This window comes from Patiria miniata, unplaced genomic scaffold, assembly GCF_015706575.1.
Source record: "Patiria miniata isolate m_02_andy unplaced genomic scaffold, ASM1570657v1 HiC_scaffold_27, whole genome shotgun sequence".
Classification (NCBI taxonomy): Eukaryota; Metazoa; Echinodermata; class Asteroidea; order Valvatida; family Asterinidae; genus Patiria; species Patiria miniata.
Window position 1 is genome coordinate 7,241,522 of NW_024037066.1, and position 20,630 is coordinate 7,262,151.

Consider the following 20,630-nt stretch of genomic DNA (forward strand, 5'->3'; position numbering starts at 1 on the left):
GGCAATGTTAGTGTTGCCACATCTGACTCATTTTCAGGGGATGGGTAGCATTTTGTCTTCAGATTGTTTTGTCTTCAGTTTTGTTTTTAGTGGTGTTCCTTATCAACTTCATCATTGTCATTCGTGGGATGCTCATCATCATCTTCAAGATAAACGTCCACAGTTTACGTATTATTCATGATGTGACTGTTTTCCCCCTTCACAGTAGCACCAACGAGCGAGTTCGTGAGAAGCGGTCGCCGTCTGCCACGAGCCTGACTAAACCCACCAAACCAAACCGAAAAGTGTAAAATTGATTTTCAGTTTGTGAAAAAATCACGATGCTTTTGTGAAATCCTTGCTATCATCATGGCTTCTATCAGTGCTGGTACATCATCGTCATCAAGTTCTGCTGTGCTGTTCATGTCATCAGTACTGTTACCTTGAAAAAAATTGAGGGCATTTGATAAATGTTATATTCTCTACCCTTTTGTTCCCAGGATTTTATTCCTTGCGTTCCCCATGGCTGCTTTTCCCCCACTGTCTGCTTTGTTTTAACCACTTTGGCTACTTTGCATGGGATTCTTCGGATGTGATTTTAGGCGGGAAAAAAATTGGTGTTTGAGTAGACTTTGATGTCAATTTTATGTATTGTACATGCACATGGTGGGATTTTTTATAAAGATTTTGATGGTTTTGCTAGACAATTTTCAGCCGTATCCATTCTGCTGTGTCGTCATCCATTCCAGTTCCAACCATCTAAGAATAATACCTCATTCGTTCTGTAACGCAAGTCTTAATCGTTTAATAAAAACCATTATTTATGTTAGCAGTTGCGTAAAGCATTTTATGACCAAAACTGGGTCTACCTCATTTTATGAATTGTCATAATCAATTAACCCAAATCAACATTCACATGTTCGATACGCCTCATACGTTTTTTTGGTAAACATGAATTTCATATTTGCTTAGCTTCACTTCAGTAGCCTGTATCCACAACGAAGAATGCTGTGACCACAGTGTGTTTAGCATACTGCTCCAAAATCCAGCACCCATTGTTATTAAAGGCATATTTACCTGATTACACTAGGATCATTTGCTTTTCATGCATTCTATTCAATTTCAATAATAAAACCACTCAAAATCCAAAGAAGAACGTTAAAACCTAACCTGTTGAATTTCAGCTCGTTGGATATTACACTTTTTGAGAAAATAGTTAAAAAGCATGCACAACCTTTGGATCACGTAACACAATTTCGTCTGTAGCGATCACGTAACACAATTTTGTCTTTATTTCCAAAAATCAGTCATTGGACTGATCGTTGGAAAGAAACCCTACATCTCTTGATTTCTTCTAAATAATAGCAAGCCAGAGGGAATCGTTTCACAGGGGTGTTTAGCACCAGTAGGATGTATAATCCAAGTAAACTTTGTGATAATAATTTGGTAGGTCATTTTTGGGATAAATGCGAATGATTCTATATGCCTTTAATGGTCATCTCATACAATCACTTGTACTTAATTGATGTGCTGGCTTTCATCAGTTGGCATTTATTATAAACTCAGTAAGCGGAATTGTGCTTCCAACTATATTCCAAACAGGCCTGGCATGTTCATGAGATGATAGCCATTTCATTAATGTGTTTTTGTTTCTTAAAAACGTTTGTCTTGATTTTTTACTCGTTACAGTAGCAGCGACGAAACCGTGAAGACGCGGTCAGCGTCCATCACAGAACAGCTGTCCACAGTGAGTTACAAATCTGACTCTGCTACTAATTGACAAAATTAGCCGAAAATTTGAAGTTGCAATTCTCAATTCTATTTGAGAGTCGAATCCCAAAATATAGTTTCCTTTTCTAAATTGCTGTTTTTCTAGAAATACAAAAGTTTGTCACTTTTGAATGAGACATGTTTAGTTATTAAATAATTAGTTCACAATTTCAAATTATTGGCTGCCAGATAGTTATTCCGTTCTTATAATGTAAGAAGTGGGAGCTAGTCTGCTCGGAAAGCAGGCTGTTTGTGCCCCCCCCCCAAAAAAAAATTAAATAAATATTTTCCAGAGGGTTTCAGACGTCCGTAAAATGATAAGAAGGAAGTTTCTGGTTGGAATAAAACAATTTATTAATAGATAAAAACAAATGTGTTCAAGAGCACAGGGAATCCAACTCAAAAGTGCACTGTTTTATAACCTCAGGCAGACAAAAGATTTAATCAGTTTCTCGTTATGCTGTATGTTTGAAGTAAAATGTTGGGTCTGTAAGGCCTTAGCTAGACGAGACATACATAACAACCATTTTCTCTTGCTCCAATAATGCTAACATGAGGGAAGCACTTGTTCAACAGTTGAACATGTTGACCTAGTGGGGTGCTGTGGTCCAATGGTTACGGTGTTCGACTCGTGTGCCGTGGTACATGGGTTCAAATCCTGACCGTGGGAACATGGTGCTTGTGCTCTTGAGCAAGGCACTTTACCATTATTGCTTCGTCCTTCGGATGGGACGTAAAGCCGTAGGTCCCGTGTGTTGTGTAATGCACGTTAAAGAACCCAGTAACACTTATCGCTAAGAGAAGGGGTTTGCCCCGGTGTTTCTGGCAGTGGCTGCAATATGCGCCGCAGTACCTTGTAAACCATTATAAGGTGCTACATAATGGGTCTCATATTTCTCATAAACTTTATTTACCTTTCTTTAATAATAGACATATCTCCAGCGCCTTGAGTACCTAATTGTTGGTAGATACGTGCGCTATATAAGACTCCGACATTATTATTATTACCTCCAAAATGATTTTGGACTATTTTTGTTTGTCTACCGACCGCTCCCCAGAGCCCGGTGACCAGCAGTAAGGCCAAGCTGATCTCCAGGATGGCCAAGATGGGACAACCCATGCTGCCTCTACAGGGAGCTGCTGTAGCAGAGAGTACCGACGATTCCGAGGTCGATGTAAGATCATGTTCTTGGTTAATGGCATAGAGGATCATTTGCGTTTATCCCAAAAATAACCTACCAAATTATTGTCAAAGGCTTACTTGGATTAAAGACTGCAATGGTTCTGAACACCACGTGAAATTATTTCCTCTGGCTTGCTGTTATTTAAAAGAAATAACAAAATGTTGTTGATTTCCATCGATCAGTCAATTGACAATTCTTCACTGTTTCCATCAATCAGTCAATTGACAGTTCGTCACTGTTTTCTCCAAAAAAAAAGTGCAATATCCACTGAGCTGAAACTTCAGTGGGTTAGGTTTTGAGCATTCTTCTTTGGATTTTGAGTGGTGCTTTTATTGGGGAGAAAAATGCATGAAAAGCAAATGATCCTATGTGCTTTAAAAGCTGGGATCCACCACAAAGAATGCATGATGAACTGGAGATGAAAATTAAACTCCACTTTCCTTTTCATCAAAGGATTACTTAAATTTGCTTTGAGTGCCATTGCCTACACGTTCTGAGAGATAGCCTGCAGCGGTTTCGCGTTTGAATTTGTGAAATCTTATGTGAGGCATCTGCCACTGTTACAGATTTATGGTTTAAATATTAAGTACAAATCCACTGGTGCCCAACTGTCATGGAAACAGGTACCCAGTTTTAAATGTACCCGTAAAAGTGCGCCTGTTGTAACTAAGTCTTGTAACATTTGTAACTAAAGGGACCATGGTACCCAAAACCGAGGCGGACCCATTCTACTTGAAGTCACCATTTCAGAGCCAGTAACAGTAATAAGTCCCCTTAATATCACTTAACAGGAAAACAGTGCCTCGGACACCGGTTACACTTCCCCGCCACCGGTATCCACCCACACCCACCCGCGTAGCAAGCCGGCTAAGACAGTACGCAAGCCGCCTACCAGCGTCAAGCCGGAGCACCAGCATGCGCCGGTAGCCGACCACATGACGCAGCAGGCCAGCATGCAGATGCACATGCAGAACTCCACGCCGGGAATGATGCCGCAAAACACGCAAGGTAAACGCTGCTCCTGTGCGTAAACACAGTTTTGTAAATGACCAGAAATCTCCAATTATGGACTTTACTCCATTTTCACGAAACACATTAAAGGTTCTTTACCGCAAAAAAATGTAAATTATCTTTTTAAAAAATTGTCAATAGGAACAAATACATCTGAACTTTGGTCTGGTATCTGCCCCTTTCTCTTCCTCTACAGCCATGCCGCACTCACATGCAGTGGCAGTCTACCATCCTCAACAGCAACAACCCCAACAGCAGCAGCACCAGTTCCAGGCCCAGCCGCAGGTGCAACAGCAACCCATGGCAATGCCAGGCATGGCAGGCATGCAGGGCATGCAGGGCATGGCACAGCAACCAGGCTTTCAGGTAAGCAAGCCCCCTCCCCCCCCCCCCCCAACCAAATAACACAAAATGTTGAGGCCAGCCCACCACACTCTAATGGAGTTTACGAATTCCAGGCTTTGCCTCAGCTTTGGTGTCATCTCTTGCTTCAGAATAATGAAGTTTGAGGCCAAAGATCAGGCCAAGGTTTTAGAAATTCAAAACTGACAGTAATCCAGTTGCTACAGCTTTATCAACTGCGTTATCAACTGCGATCAAAAAATTGATGAAGAAACCAATGAAAATTTGTCTTGTGGGTTGGTTAACACTTAAAAAGCCACGCAAACTAATTTCATTTGTAACATTTGCAATTACCCTAACAAATTTGCTTCTCTCAAAAACTTGAATGAAGTATGAATTGGTCTTACGACAACTCTGCGTCTGTTCCCCCATTCTTCCCCCTTCCCATCTGTTCACTCTTCCGTGTGGCTGTGCTGCTCACTGTCTGGTGCATCTCATGTAATCGTCTCTTTTTTCTGCTATTTCCTGCATTTTTTATTTCATCCACAGTCCACAACCTTCCATGGGATGGGACCACAATATCCGTACCAGGTACCGTGGCAAAGACGCACTTCTCCTTTGAGTTGCTTTTTTTTTCTTTTCCTTTTATGCTGCCTGCTTTAGGGAGTTTCTCAAAAACTAACAACATTCCTAGTCTAATATTGAATGCTTCCTTTTGGAATAACGTCATTTCCTTGTCGGGACAAGTAGCATTGCCAACGTTTTCCTAGCTGAATCGGGCTGTTCTTTGAGTCAGCAATAAAATTGAAGCAAATTTTCCCGTGCGGGAAAATTTAGTTTTCCTTTTTTTCCCTTTTTTACAAATTATAAGAGGTAGAATTCCTAGTGGAACGTTCCAAATATTTCTGTTCTTGCCTTTTCTACCAAACATTGAAGCTTAGAGTATTAAACCCTTCCCTTACCAACTCCATCAAATTCCATCAACCATTTTGGGGATTGTGGCAGATAAGCCATGTGTACCAAGTCCATCAAAATCCACCAGCACCAGTGATGGATTTCAATGGATTTGGTCCTGAAGCATTTTGTGAAGCTGAGTGAGTGATGGATTTTGACGGACATGGCCTTCTACTTAGTAAAACTAGGTAGGTAATTAGGGTTAATTCTATGCTCCTGACTTTCTAATGCACATACTAACATATCCTTAACCATTCCATTAACATCTGTAACCTTACTGACCGTGAAACTGGTTCTGATTGCATCTTCTCGTCCTATGCTTTGTGGCTTGCTTTCTTCCTTTGGCCAACTTGTTAATTTTGTTCTTCCTTACTTGTGTTTAGTTGTGTTTTGTTCTGCATACTACACCCTTGCTTGCTTGTTTGTAACCCGAACTGTACTTCAGCTACAGCATTGATCTTTTCTTGGTGTAAAAATCACCCAAAATCCTCTCAGTGTTATGCTTTCCGTTCCTGGCCAAAACGTGACAAGTTTACTGCTATGGAAATCAGCGACAAATTAACAGCCAATTTCTAATATTTTACGCATACTATCCATGGAATGAAAAAATGTGCACTTTTATTTGAAACATAAACTGTCCATTAACCCACCCCCCCCCCCTACAACACCCCGTTCCCTCCCCCATCGATCCTTTGAAATCCACCCAGAAGTTTGTGGAGATTTTTTTTAAATGGAGGCAAGCTGCCGAAGAAAGATAGGCTGGTTCGGGTTCATTTCATGCTTGAGTGGGCAGGAAACCAGTCAAGCGGCAACAGCTCTATTAAACCTGACTGGTTCAAGTACACTTGTAACACAGGTTAAATATCTTACTATTTTTGCAAAGCTGGGAAGTTTGGATGTGTCACATTATACTGCCTCAGTGATATTTGAAAACATAGTCTTTATCATTATAGTCCTTCTGTAAGTACAGGCGTGAGCATTAATTGGTTCAAAATGACACCCAAAAGAGATGCCAAGCCAATAATATTTACTCGAACATCATAGTGCATCGTTTGAATTTCATCTAATCAGGTTTTTATAACACGCTCAAAGAGTTAAAATGTTGATAGTTTTGTCAGTGTCTTAATTTTGTTTTTCTCAGGAGTAGAGACCTAATTCAATTTTTTGGGGGGCAAAAACCTGATTGTTTCCTTCCTTCTCTTTCCACCAGCAGCAGTACCCCGCCCAGACCACAGACCCCAATCTCCTACTCCAGCAGCAGCAGCAAGCAGCAGCAGCTGTCGCTGCAGCCCAACAAACCCTACACCAGCAGCAGCAGCAGCAACAGCAGCAGGCATTCGGCGGGGCTATACTGACTGGCACCAGTCAGGCTTTGGTCCAGCAACCCCTGAGCAAAGAGCTGCCGGTCTTACTGTCGGAGTCCAGGCAGCATCACTCGGATCTTAAGATGGTCATGGACCTGGTGTCCGGCAAGATTGATAACCTTTCGACTAGGGTGAGTTGAAACTTCATTCCCAGATTCACTTTTTGTTGTTATTAACCCTAACGTACCTAAATCCATAAAAATCCACACACTTCTCCATATTGAAAAAGTTGGGGGATTCTGACGGATTCAGGACAGTAAGCCTAGCGGTACTGCAGGAATTTGATGGATTCAGGATACCTCCATATTGAGCAGTTGGGGGATTTTGATGGATTCAGGACAGTAAGCCTAGCGGTACTGCAGGATTTTGATGGATTCAGGATACCTCCATATTGAGCAGTTGGGGGATTTTAATGGATTCAGGATCACAACAGTTTAACTCTTTGGCTCTATGTTTGGTGTGTACGAGGTATATGTACTACACTGGTGGATTTTGATGGACACTAGTGGATTCTGATGGATTCAGGACACCAGCGTTTTCTTGCATGACAAAATTAGTGGGTTTGGGGGGGATTCAGGATACTTTCTAGTAAAAGTGCTCAAGGGGTTAGGGTCAATGAATGTCTTTACATTAGTGATATAAAGAAAGATATGTCTTATTTCAGATGAAGAGGGCAGTGCCATTTTTTATTTTTTAACCAGTTAATGACGGAGGACGTGTATGCAAGAACTAGCAATGTATATTAGCAGGGGCGGTTGACAGGTTAAATTGTCAAGCCTTCCCCGAGTCGCCAGCTGTGGACGTGTATACTCATCAGTGGTTTCCACTGGTTTTGTACACACCATCTTGTACATGGCCTGTCATTGCAGCAAATATCGCTCCGTGCGGGGCCTCGGAGTGTTGCAAAATATAAAGTTATAGTGAGAAGTGTCAACAAAATATATTGTACAAATGACTCTCAAGAGTCAGTATTTGTGGTGTTTAATTTTGAATTTGGCAAATATATCTTGTCTTGTTCATAAATGGTATTTTGGGGCCAAAAATAATCCCAGCAGCAAGTGTTTAAATCCAGCATGAAAACATAGTGCTGCAGATTAGGGGTTAGCATTTTTCGCAGTAAAAAGTAAAAAAAAAAGTAAAGTCTGTCACGAGCCAATGTGGCCCATCAGGCCAGCAGTTATCTCCGGTTTCAGTAGCATGAAACGACTGAGAATATTTCTACTCCCCCTGGATGGGATGCCAGTCCATCGCAGGTTACTCCCCAGCTAATGCCTGTACCCATTTATACTCCTGGGTGGAGAGGGGCAATTGGAGGTGAAGTGGCTTGCCCAAGGACACATTGTATTGCCAGCAGCTGGATTTGAACCCCTGACCCTCTGATCATGAGTCACGAACCCTAACCACTAGGCCACACTCCCCACAGTGCCTGAATATAAATGTGAAATCAAAACTTTCAAAGCTGGTTGTGGTAATACTGGAGGAATATAAAATAAATGTAAAAATAAACAAAAATATGTATTGATGAAATGAAAGGAAAATGGCAATTTCGTTTTTTTTTACGGGAAAATTAATCGATATAGTTTGAAGAATGGAACTTTAAAATTATGATGCAAATCTTTCAAGATTAAGGGTACACATATATCCACTTATTGTTGTTCAACTGTCACAACTTTGAATATTTAATGTTTACTTTAATTGTTTTTTAATGTATGAACCTTGAACCACGGAATAAATAATTGTAAATAAGAATCTTATTGAATTTGCTAAGATCAACACTTTGCACTGATCAAACGATTCAACATTTTATGGTCTAGGCCCTTTGATCCATGGTGAATGTTTTGCAGATTTTTAAGAGTATTGTAAACACAAAACAGTAATTTAAGGAAAATTCATGCAATTTATCAAAAGCCGTCCCCAAACTCGCAAGCCCAGCGATCCATGACAGAAAACGTTCCTGATGCATCAGTCTCCGAGTCAGCCGCTAATTCCATCTTATGTCACTGAAACCCACAAGAAGAAAACATTCTGGTCCAGTCCCCATTAGGAATTAGGGGGGGAGGGGGGTTAGAGCTTGTATTTCCTGGGACAGAGCTCCCCCAAGGTTCCACTCCTCTTCCTGTCAGGAAGACTCAAGTCAGTAATCCCCCCTCCCCCCCCCCCCCCCCCCCCCCCCCCCCCCCCCGGTCCCCTCCCCCCGGTCCCCTCCCCGGGCATGAGTCACTATATGTACATCATGTACTTGCTCAATGCTGCGATGGTCACAAAGCGGATGTCTATATGTCAAATGAAAACATGAGACATTTTGACAGCACAAAATAATCAAACCCCAAGATTATTCAACTATTTTGTGAGGTGACTTTCAGAGATGAGCAGGGTTTGCGTTACAATGTATATATTAATTCACAGCTGGGCTATTTAGGAAGGTCCTTCCAGAAAAAATGAAATGAAACTTCTTCTACCTATTAACTTTCCATACATTTTTAAATTACCTTTATTCGTACATTCCCTTGTTGGGTGTTAAAAAAAAAGAAAACATAAACTTGTTGTGTCTATACAGGTTGCTCAATGTATGTACAAGTAACAAGTCATGTTTTGTTGATAGGTACTAAATTGCAAAGAGTTTATACATTGTCAAAATATTCTTCTTTCAGGATCACATCACTCGACACTTTTTTTTTAATGTCCACTTGGAAAGGTCATTTGGCTGACATACTGAACCCAAAATGCACTCCTTCTGTCTGGCTTGCATCCAGACCGCTCATTAGTCTATTTTCACAAGATACAGACACGCCCTTCCTTGCAAAGAAAGGCTGCTAAAATGAGAGACTAGGGGAGCAATTAAAAACAAAGATCAAACTATTCCTTTTACAAAGATTGCAACCCATAAACAAAGCGATGCTGTTAAAAGACACTGTCGCACAAGAGTGATTCATAGGTAATAAAGGACTATGTGGGCAACGCAAAAAACGTCAATCTTCTAAAGCCTCCTTAATTCAGACTTAAGCAGCAACAAACGGAAGCACTTCATCAAGCAGTGACTAAGAATTCCTGCTGTTACTGCTGCAGCACGTCCCTTATCCCCTTTCACTTCCTCTCGCAAAAAAAAGCAAGAGAAAAATACAAACAAATCCTGCAGATTTTGTTGCGACTGAGAAACAATCCTGCAGACTTGCTTCTGTGCTCTCTAAGAGTTCATGTGGATGAGAGACATCAGATGCCAGCATGGAAACAAGACTAGAATATCAAGACACTGCTTGAAGCAAGTCTAGTCCTTGGGCAGTCATTGATGCCGATGTTATCAGCGTGTGCGATCTTACACAGACACTGAATGTTGCCAGGCGGTAGTCCGCCATCCATGGGGCCTACTCAACACTCTAAACTACAGGCCAAGACCAGCGGGGGTATGGCCAACAACCAACGCTCTCGCCCCAGCTCAGGCACCGGTGACGGATATATGTACTGCACCGTGCCAGCCATGGTGACCATACAGGTACCGGGGATTCTATTGTGGTTTTGTCGGAGGTCTTGAAGTTGTCTTGCGAGTGAAGTTATCGTCAGAGATTTGACAAAAATGACTGCAGGGATGAGTCACCTCTATTTTGGTATTGGTGCTGTCGTGGAGGAAGTCGTGGTCTTGTCACGAGGCATTAGTAAAATGATCCACATTGCAGTGGTGTATTGTGTGGTGTATTTATAGCCGAACGTACATGTATTTGGAAAGTTTTGATAAATTTTCTTTGGAAATTCTGAGCATGTTGTATCACTTTATTCCGCAGACAAGTTAGAGTCGAAAGTAATACTGTCTGTCTATCGGTTTCCGAATTTTCAGGAGCACATCTTGATTAAAAATTGATTTCAATCACAATATTTGTCATTGACAATACATACCCTGTATGTGTATATGGATCTAATACACCGTACCCTCTGGAGACGTGTGTACAATAGGGAACAAAAGATTGTATACGTCTCCACAGGACAATTTCTATAGATGAATACTCCACAAAGTTTTCACGAAATAGATATATGGAATTTACTCAAAAACTAGGAGTTTCCAAGCTATGTTGATCTGTCGCAAATGGAAGAGTTTTAGAAAAGGGATATTAAGTCTAACTTTCAGCCAAGGAAATTAATTCTGGTTAAAATAAGAGCATTTTTAAACTACACTTTCAAACTTGAAAACTTTAGTACACGAGAACCAAGGAATGTCTCCACAAGGATGCAAATTCCAGTATTTGTGTACAGTATCGGGGTTTTGATTTTGAAATATTCATAAGATGAATTTGCAAAGGGTTGATGTTAGTCACCCCGACATTCACTCGGGAGGTAACACGCTAATATAGATTTTGAAATGTTTGTTTCTGCACGTTGGTTTTAATCTAGTTTAAGTTTGATAACCTCTGCTTGGACACAATGTCAGAGCCAAAGTTTGCCTCAACAGTTACTTATCCATGGTAATCCAAAATAACTCCTTAGAGATGTTTACAGGAAGTCCCACAGTGTCCGACATACATCTTGGACAAATCAACAGTGTGCATAATAAATGTTATAATCATAAAGTGGATTTTATTTTATGACAATATCCAACTTTTTTTGCTGTAGTAGAAATCAGCTAGAAGCACCATGGTGTCGGATGTACTCAGACAATTTTTTTTTTTTTTTTTTTTTTTTTTTTGACAATTTTTTTTTTTTTTTTTTTTTAATTATTAGATAAATATTTTTCAGTTAAGAAGTTTTTACAAATCTTCACTTTTCTTTGTCAACTCTCGTAGGTGGAAAAACTCAACTTCCAGTCTTCGGCGAGCGGCCAGTCAACCGCAGCCGTCCCAAATTTAGAAGCCAACATCTTGATGCAGAACATTGCCCGCATCGTGCAAGAGAATGAGAAGCTCAAGAAGGAGAACGTGGAGAAAGGCAGCAAGATTGAGGCCCAGAACGAGAAGATTGCAGAACTCATCCAGAGGAATCAAATGTAAGTCCCCGGTTGTTGAATTGACTGCTCCAGATTTTGCCGAAGCCCAGCCATCTTTGGTATGTGTACAGGGGCCAATTTCACGGCGCTGCTAAGCACACAAATTTGCTTAGCACTAAAAAAGTCTAGCTTATAAAAGCAGGCTACCAGCCAAAACTCCACGTGATGTATATTGTGCGTGATTAGTATTCAGCTGTTGTTTGCTTAGCATGAAAATCACATGGAGTTTTGGCTAATAACCTGCTTTTATAAGCCAGACTTTTTTTGTGCTAAGCAAATTTTTGTGCTTAGCAGCGCCGTGAAATTGGGCCCTGATCTCTAGAGTGTTTGTGAGTGAGTTTGGTTGTGGCTACGGCTACGGCTTAAATTACACACGCACCTATGGACATGATGGTAGCCGCTGCAGCCACTTCCCATAGACCCCTGTGTTATTTCCAGCCGTAGCCAAGTCATTCAGATGAGGCTTCTGACTGGTCTACCACGGTCACCTGACCAAAAATCCTGATCTCATTGGTCAATACACACTGTATGATGGACAGGTTGCAAGGTTCTATCTGTCGAGAACAAGACAGCTGTTCATTTGAAACACAGAGGAGGAAAGGAGACACAAAATGTGATCAGGCATAATCAATTTTGACTTAACTTCGAAAACACATACAGTACAAAATTGGACTTAGCATTTTTCATTTTTGTTTGAACAAATATGGTAAACAGAAAATTTTGGTAAACAATAATTTTGCCCCTCTGGAAAGTTAGCATCAGCAGCGATAATTACAATAAGCTGGATTTTTATTCTTGCAGTTTAACCCTAACTCCCTAGGGTGATTTACTAGGAACCTTCCTCATCCTTGCAAATCCCAACACCATATGGTAAACTCTGCACAAAACAGTTGGACTCTGTTTATTTGTGATATGCCTAATTCCCACCCAAAGCACAGTCAGTTTACTAGTGCAGTACTCATCCTAACAGATTCCAACAAACCCTGGTGTTGGAGTTTGGCTGGTTGGGGATCGTTAGAGTTAATACTTCGTCCTTTATAACCCTATAAATTTTTGCCTTCCACTTCCAGTAAGCACATTCACGGCAAAATCTTAAAGAGTAATCGTGAAATATCTACAAATCATATAATCTTTTGTGTGATCTACTCTCTACCTATCCACCCTGATTGGTAGTTTTTTAATTACTTTTGTTTGCCTCTGCATATCCATCGTTGCAATCTCCTTCAAACATTCTGCCTCTTTGCCCAGCCGCTTTTCATATCACAATTTCAGTTGGCCATTTTCCCCATCTCCTTCGTCCCTGCAGCCACAACAATGTTAACAAGACAGTCAACAATGACCATGGCTATGTCAAAAAGTAGGTCCCCCGCCCCTCTGCGCATGTACATTGTACCCCGAAGCATGGAACCATGCATATCATTTGCATGATTACAATTTGCATATCATTTGCATGACAATGTGTGAATGCACTGCCTTCGTTCATTTCACCAAGTGTTCTGTCCAGAACCTCCAGAAATCCTGAGTGGTGCGGAGCGAGTAGACGGGATACTGAAAGGCACTACAGTGTCTAAGGGCATCCCTTTTTATTCCTTTGGTTCTCATTTCCGACCATTCCGTTTTGGGCTCCTGACCCGAGAAAACAAAACCCTTTTTTTAATTACCGCCGACCCTGTCTAGAACCCCATTCACACAAAAAATAATAACAAATAAAAAAAACAATGAATAGTAACGTGTAGAACCCCATTCATACAAAAAAAATATTAACAAATGAAAAAAATGATGAAAATTAACATCTAGAACCCCATTCACAAAAAAATTATAACAAATGAAAAAATAAATAAATATAAACCAGTTCGAGCCAGCAATAATTTGACAAGAATGAAACGAGACGCAGGATTATTTTTCACTGGACCTCAAGCCAGGCGGGTTGAAGCCATCACCCTCGGGCAGCACACTCATATTTCCGGCCTCGCTTGCTGGGAGCGGGTCACTGACAGATATTTCCAGCCTCGCTCCCTGCGTGTTAATCCGTCATCCGTTCCGAATACCGCAAAACCTTTGCATGTATACACGTCATCCGGCTCGAACTGGTTACCAACAGGCAATTAGGCTCTGTGTTATTTGAAAAGCTATTGAACATGAATAGCAGATTTTCACGCGAAGTGCGGCGTATAGCAACCAGTGGAATCCCAGAAGATTCAAGGATGTTTTGCCTCATCATTTATTAGGTGTCTACCTTCACTTGTATATCATGGCTGCCACTACAGTCAAACGTTAGTGAGCTGCTTGATGCAGATATAATGTCAGTCAACTACACTCTTGCTAAATATGGTTTATTTTTTTATCAAGTGATCAACTCATGATAAACTCATTGCAATAACCAAAGCTAGAGACAATGCGCACTTGGCATCAATTAATTTAGCCATCTATATGGGTGCAACTTTAATTATTACTTTTTTCCGATTTGTATTTTTTCGACCAACCAACCCTACTTCAGAGTAAAAAAAAATGAGGACCATAGAAATAAAAAGGAATGCGCTAATGAGCTCAATGATGTTTGTTCTGCAATGCACATGTAGCATATGTGAAAATAAAGAAGTGATCAAAGGGAAGGCCTTTAAAAACAAAGGCGAAATTTTTTTTTAGAATGAGTGCATGCTTTTAATTTTGGGGTATAAATTTTTTGTTGGACTGTTAGTAACCATGTGGTCCAACACTCACAGCATGCATCAGGCTTTAACCTAGTATCCAAGGAATGATTCATGAACACGCACGTCGTTTTAATGTTTGCCCTGTCTCTTCCTGTCCTTGTCTTGCATTGTCTGTGTATTTCCTTGTCCAAATCTGTTATCGCATCTCGGGACCATCAGGTTCGAATTAAAACCCAATTGTCTGCAAAATACCTCCAATTTTTGCATCATGTCATCTTTTGTTGTATACGGAGGGAAAAGTCTGACTGCAAAAAAATAAATCAAGTAATTAATGTTTGTGGTGACATTTTGTTTGATTGTAGGTTTGTTGAGCAGAGCAATACCATGATGGAGAAGAGAAACGATTCCTTTAAGCAGACAACAGCTCAGTCTCAGGCCAGGGTTCTGGAGATGGAACAGGAAAAAGTACTTCAAAATTATTATAAGATGGAATTTTGCGTCGGTTTGATATAAATCAAATTAGGTTTTGTACTAGAAAGCAGGAGGTCGTGGGTTTGAGTCCCACCCGAGTGATTTTTTTCCAACTTTCACTCGGGAGGTAACACACTGAGTACACAGTGTTTAAACGTCGGTGAAGGGCAAAGGGCAAAAAGTTAAAACCTAATTTGATTTACTTCAAAATTATCTTCTACCACCTAAGACCTTTACACACTGAGACTGTACTTGCTCAAAAAAAGTGATTCCACAATAAAAAAATTATGCACCTGCGTATGTTATAATGTCTTTACTGTTTAATATCCATGAGATAAGCATAATTTTTGGTCAGTAAAACTTGTCCTGTTAATTGCTGGATAGCCCTTTCTGTGAAACAAACCACTAATAAGGAATCAAGTGTTGAAAACCAGCCGGTGTTTTATATTTAAAACCGCCCACGTGACGGGCTCTCGACCAATAGGAATGGGTAAACTGTCTTAGGTATTTATGAATGAACACTGATTGTTCCATGCCGATCTTCATGTTGCTTAGGTTCAGCTGACGGCCGAGCTGAGCAAAGGCACAGCCAAGATCAGCGCCCTTCAGATGGAGCTATCGGCAGTCCAGCAACGAGAGGGTGAACTCAAGAGTCAACTCAACCTGGGAATCAACACCTCCCAGTCACAGTTGTCTGAGATGGAAGTTATGAGGGCTAAGCAACAAGGTCAGGCCAAGAAAGAAAAATTCTTGTCCCCGACATTTACGAACGTGCTGCAAATTGTTTAACCCTAACAGAACTCAACCCATCAAACCCCAACGGCATGTTTTGTTGGAATCTGTCGGGATGGGTACAGTACCCCTAAACTGACAGTCTTTTACATTGGGTTGGCACACCTCCATGATCAAAGTCAGAAATATGTGTGTGCAGTTTCCCATATGGTGTTGGAATTTGCTAGGATGGGTATGGTTCCTAGTAAATCATGCTAGGGAGTTAGGGTTAATAGAAGAAGCAGTATTGTTACCCCTGCTCATTGGACCTATAAATCATTCCAACACATTGTCTTAGTTCCCTTGAGAGCATTGTCACTTCTCATTGATTCATTGGGATAAAATGCCCTGCTTAGGGACATACCCAAGCTGGCTTGGCTGTATCACTCAAGCTGTGGATACTACAATGTGGCAGTTAATGGCAAAACCTATAACTCATTCCAGCACATTGTCTTAGTTCCCTTGAGAGCATTGTCACGTCTCCTTGATTGATTGGGATAAAATGCCCTGCTTAGGGACATAAGGTCTATAATCTAGCTTAGCTGTATCACCCAAGCTGTGGATACTACAATATGGCAGTGTATAGAACAACCTACAGAGTTCCATGTACATAGCAGAGATTTTTTTTCATTTGTCTGGAAAGCTCAGAAATGCAAGTTTAGAGGAAGTAGACTTCCACTCTGGAACTTTCTATGAAGCAAGAGGTTGCAGAGAATTTTCATTTTTTTCCAGAAATGTCCAACCTTGCTATGACAATGAAGGAGCAAGGCTGATGAAGTAAATACTGATAAAGCAGATCTTTAATAATTGGAAGTCTTGCTTTACCGTCTCTGATACTGACCTTTTTTCCAAAACTGTTGTTTTCTTCTAACAAGTAGAATCGGACTGGAAAGTCACAGAGCTAACGAGGAACCTGAAGGAGGAGAAGGCGGAGAAGAAGTCTCTGAGCAACCGTCTCATGGTCATTGAGGATGAACTCAACGATCTCAAGAGTGAAAAGGAGAATATCGACAAGGTAAAGCTTGAATTAAAAAAAAAAAAAAAATTACCTGGAATGGGACTCGAACCTGCGACCACTGAGTGCTTCACCAACTCAGCTGTCCAACTTGGGAGGTCCTTTTGTTGTCAAATGTAGCAAACGTGCAATCCGCTTTCCTATCAGAGCAGTTTTTCAATAAATGGCATTTTTTACTGATAGCAGGTTCTTGATGTTTTATTCATTTAGTGGGAGTCAGGTTGACAAAGCGGTACTTTCCTCGCCTTCCACCACTGTGGCCTAGGTTCAATTCCTGCCTGGACCAATATGTGGATTGGGTTTCCACTCCCTACTTGATTCTGTGGGTGTTCCTCAGAATATTCTTCTGGGCTTTTCCTCCCACATCTAAAACTGTAATTTCTTCACATTGTCTTCTCTTTACTGGGCCCCATGGGGGACCAGTGGATTCCACTGAATTGGCTACCCAGTTAAAATAAGCATTAAATAAAAAAATTAATGCCAAGCCTAACGGTGTTGTTGGTATCCGTTAATGACTCTCCCTAAGATATCCTTCCTACTTCAGCATTCCACCTTCCTTGTCCCATTTTGGATTGGTGCAAGAAGAAGCTGAAGTGTCTTAAAGAAATTTGAACTGAAATGTCTTCTTTTTCTTTTTAAGAATCTATCGGAGAGAAAGAAAAAGGCTGCCCATGAAAAACAGAGGTTTGACGAGGAAATGGAGGAGTTTAAGAAGCAGTATGAGGTAAGAAGAAAGAAACACAAAATGATCCCGCTGCTGCCACCATTGCTGGAGGTGCTGACCAAAAAAACAAAAGTAGTTGATCATTCCTGATGGGCAAGTTTTACTTTTTTAAGAGGTCTTCTACATGTAGACTGTCTCAGCCAAAACAGGAGAGACTTAGATAAAAAGTGAGGTTGGGGTGAGCAAAAATTAAAACAGTGTGAAGTCGGAAGAGATACCTTAATCCCACTGCTGCCACCATTTTTTGTTATTAAGTATAAGTTGAGGGTTCACTCTTTGTTGGATCTGTTGATTAGGCCAGGTAAAAAAATAAACCAGTTTCTCGTCCCTGCCCCCTTCCTTTTTGCCACCCACATCCTTTTTTTATTACCGGTATATTGTCAATATATTGTCTTTAGTTGTTTCTAACAAAATTTTAGCTACATGTATAAAGAAATGGTTGTAGATCTTTTGGACACAATTTTGTATCGGCAGAAGAGTAGAGAAAATGGAAGACTCAATCCGCCTTCTTGGAAATCCCCTATTTTGGAGAAAAAAAAGAAGAAAAAGCGTCTGCCTCCTTCATTTTTTTTCAGAAAGCCTGGAAGAGAAACTATTTCATTTTTTTACTCAGCCATAGTTGCAGCTTAAAGATATCAAAAAACTCATCAGTATTGTGACTTTCGATTATGACTTTCAATTTTCCCATCAGCTTCAGTCAAAAAGATGGGAAAATTAAAGATGATGGAATGGGACAGAGAAAGATACTATTGCTCTAGCTAACTTAACCAGTTTGCGCCGGGATTATTTTGACATGAACGAACCCAGGCGCGGGAGAGTTTTCATGAACCTCAATGCCAGACGGGTTCAGGCCATCATCTGCGGGTAGCACAACCTGTTTTTTTCCGGCCTCGCTCGCTGCAAGCAGGTCGCAGACAGATATCTCTGGCCTCGCCAGTTGCGTGTTTATCCATCATCCGACGTGAACTTGTTAATGATCATTTCCAATTTCCCATTTAACCTTGTCAAAAGCTTTTTTTTCCTGTGTTTCTTTTGCAATCATTTCCATTAATGACCTCTGAAATGAGAAACATTCTGTTCTATTTGTTTTTGTCCCCCAGAGTATAGTAGCTTCTCAGATCAAGGTATCATTTTGCATCAACTTGATTTTTGTTTTTATTGTGTGCCGATGTCCGTGGGTGGGTGAATTGTCGGGGTATCTGTCAGTGTGTGCTTCCCCTTCCCAAACTCTCCCGACCGTTATACAGTCTTGACTCTGTGATTTTCTAGTCTATATTGAATGGAGTAGATCAGTGTGTTATGAGGGTCAGTTAAGTGAGAAAGTTGTCAAGTTGGTCTTGCCTGTGTGTTTGGTTCCGTGTTGTTGGTCTTACAACTTGTTTGACTAGTTTTACTAATCGGGAAATTGCTGAGAAATAGTATTGGTGCTGTTTTCAAACAGTTTCAATGCAGTTTAGAGAGTGGCATGTATTCAAAGTAGCCCTATATTAGAGTCAGGGCACTAAATGACTAGGCTCGTTTGGAGAGGTTTTGGTTTTTTTTGGTTTTTTTTGTTTTGTCGTTTTACTTTTGTTTTTCTTTTGGATTACCCTCAATGACCCTAAATTTGAATTGCCATCTTTTGGTCCATTTTCTTTATTTCAGGCACTGCATATTCTGTGTTTGTTTTTTTTAATTTTCTGGTTCTTATTTCTATCTTTTCCTAAATTTGTTGCTTTCATGCTGTCGATTTACCTCTTACAAGAATACATAATTGTTCCTCATTCAAAGTTGTTCACCCTTCTTTCTTTGTTTTTTTAGGAGGAGATCAGTAGTTTACAGAACAAGCTGAGGTTACAGAAGTCAACCAAAGACATTGCCACTGCTGAACAGGTTGGCTCACAATTGTATTTTGTTTAAATAGCAAAACAAGTTCTTGGGTTCTACCCTCATTTTGGTAGTTTTCTGTCAAATGAAAGATCTACTTGTTAGTGCGTAACTAATAGGAACTTGAAGGAGCCAGTGCCGAGACATGTATTTCATTGGCTGTAGTCATTAGTCGAGACTATCACAAGTCTGGTTACAATCAACAGGAGATAGACAGTAACAAAGGAATGACTAGTGATTGACTTGTGATAACTTGTGATGACTAGTGACAGACTTGTGATGGCCTTATGAAGACTAGTGATGGACTTGTGATGAACTTGTGATGACTTATGATGATTTGTGATGACGTGATGGACTTCACTACAGCACTAGTTCTAGTGGGTCTATCACACATCATCATCATCATCATTGGGCGGCCGCAGTCGAGATGGATGCAACCAAACTCTTCCAGACTCTCTTGTCTGCCATGGCCGTGGTGATGTCATCAACGTGCTGGCTCACATCATTGCATACGGTGTCAACGTAGTTGAGGGGTCTCCTCCCTCTGTTGGGGGAAGGCAATCTCCAGCAGATGAGGTCAGAGACAACTTGCTCTTTGGCTCTGTAGCAGTGGCTGGCAAGGCGGGCTCTGCGTTGTGCCACTGTAGTTGAGACAGCCTTACCTGTAGTTCTGCACATAGCTCACATCAATGACAATTTTCCGTCAGTTATTTCAGTCTGCTTTGTATTTTCGTAGGTTGCCCAGGTTGAGCGTGACCTTGAATCCCAGTGGAAAGAGAGATCAGAACGACTCCTAGCCCAGGCCACAGACAAACACGACAGGCTGTATAATGAACTCATTGATGAGAAAGACGCGCTTGCTAAGAAACTAGCTCAGACTGAGCAAAAGGTACATGGCTCATTCTATGCATTTAGCGTTCACTGTTTCCTGTCCCTGTTACATCTGACATCTATGATTTTATAATTCTGATGCACTCCTTAATGCAGTCATCCTCCAAGAGTGATTATGAATAGCAGACTACCCACCCAACAACTAAAGAACCATTTGAAGTCATTTTTAGTAATACTTGAATGGCAAATTACAAAGTACCAAGGTAACAGGGACGGGGAAAAAAGTCACACTTTGGACCCTTAATATATAAAATGACCCATAGACAAAACACAGTTGATAAAAGGCTTTGACTATTATGGGTGTTTCTTCTTAAGGTTTTATGTAAAGAAGCCTTTTACTTGAAACCCTAAATTCCTAGCATTGTTGCCGGGACTATTCTTGAATAAACCAAATTCCAATGCTGTATATGAATCTAATAGAACGGTGTTTGTACTCTTTTAAACTTTTGAGAAGTGAAAGTTGCTGGCATCAGTCAAGCAAGTCCCCCAATAAGCTCCTTCTTGGATTTTTTAAGGGATTCTGGGGGGGGGGGGGGCAAAGAGGGTTAATGCCAACTTGTGATATAGAACGCAGGCTTCTCCTTCCAGATGAAATCAATTTAATCAAGTTAAAAAAATTTCATTTTTTGTGACAGTAATTACATATTTTTCCACTACCTTGTCTTCTA

At 40.7% G+C, this 20,630-nt stretch overlaps 1 protein-coding gene across 10 annotated transcripts in view; it reads left to right on the forward strand.

Annotated features, from left to right (window-relative positions):
* The window catches only part of LOC119734259 (FK506-binding protein 15-like), a 55,558-nt gene that overhangs the window by 25,171 nt on the left and 9,757 nt on the right, over positions 1–20,630 (forward strand). For 3 of the 10 annotated variants that reach the window (XM_038207641.1, XM_038207637.1, XM_038207646.1), the window contains 14 exons: positions 1,669–1,726; positions 2,796–2,924; positions 3,725–3,941; positions 4,141–4,310; positions 4,836–4,877; positions 6,451–6,735; positions 11,374–11,573; positions 12,880–12,930; positions 14,587–14,689; positions 15,251–15,422; positions 16,345–16,481; positions 17,122–17,205; positions 19,006–19,077; positions 19,808–19,960. In XM_038207641.1, the coding sequence (XP_038063569.1) occupies positions 1,669–1,726; positions 2,796–2,924; positions 3,725–3,941; positions 4,141–4,310; positions 4,836–4,877; positions 6,451–6,735; positions 11,374–11,573; positions 12,880–12,930; positions 14,587–14,689; positions 15,251–15,422; positions 16,345–16,481; positions 17,122–17,205; positions 19,006–19,077; positions 19,808–19,960 (1,873 nt within the window). The remainder of the gene's footprint in view (positions 1–1,668; positions 1,727–2,795; positions 2,925–3,724; positions 3,942–4,140; positions 4,311–4,835; positions 4,878–6,450; positions 6,736–11,373; positions 11,574–12,879; positions 12,931–14,586; positions 14,690–15,250; positions 15,423–16,344; positions 16,482–17,121; positions 17,206–19,005; positions 19,078–19,807; positions 19,961–20,630) is intronic. The other 7 variants (XM_038207640.1, XM_038207647.1, XM_038207639.1 and 4 more) reach the window with 6 other exon arrangements.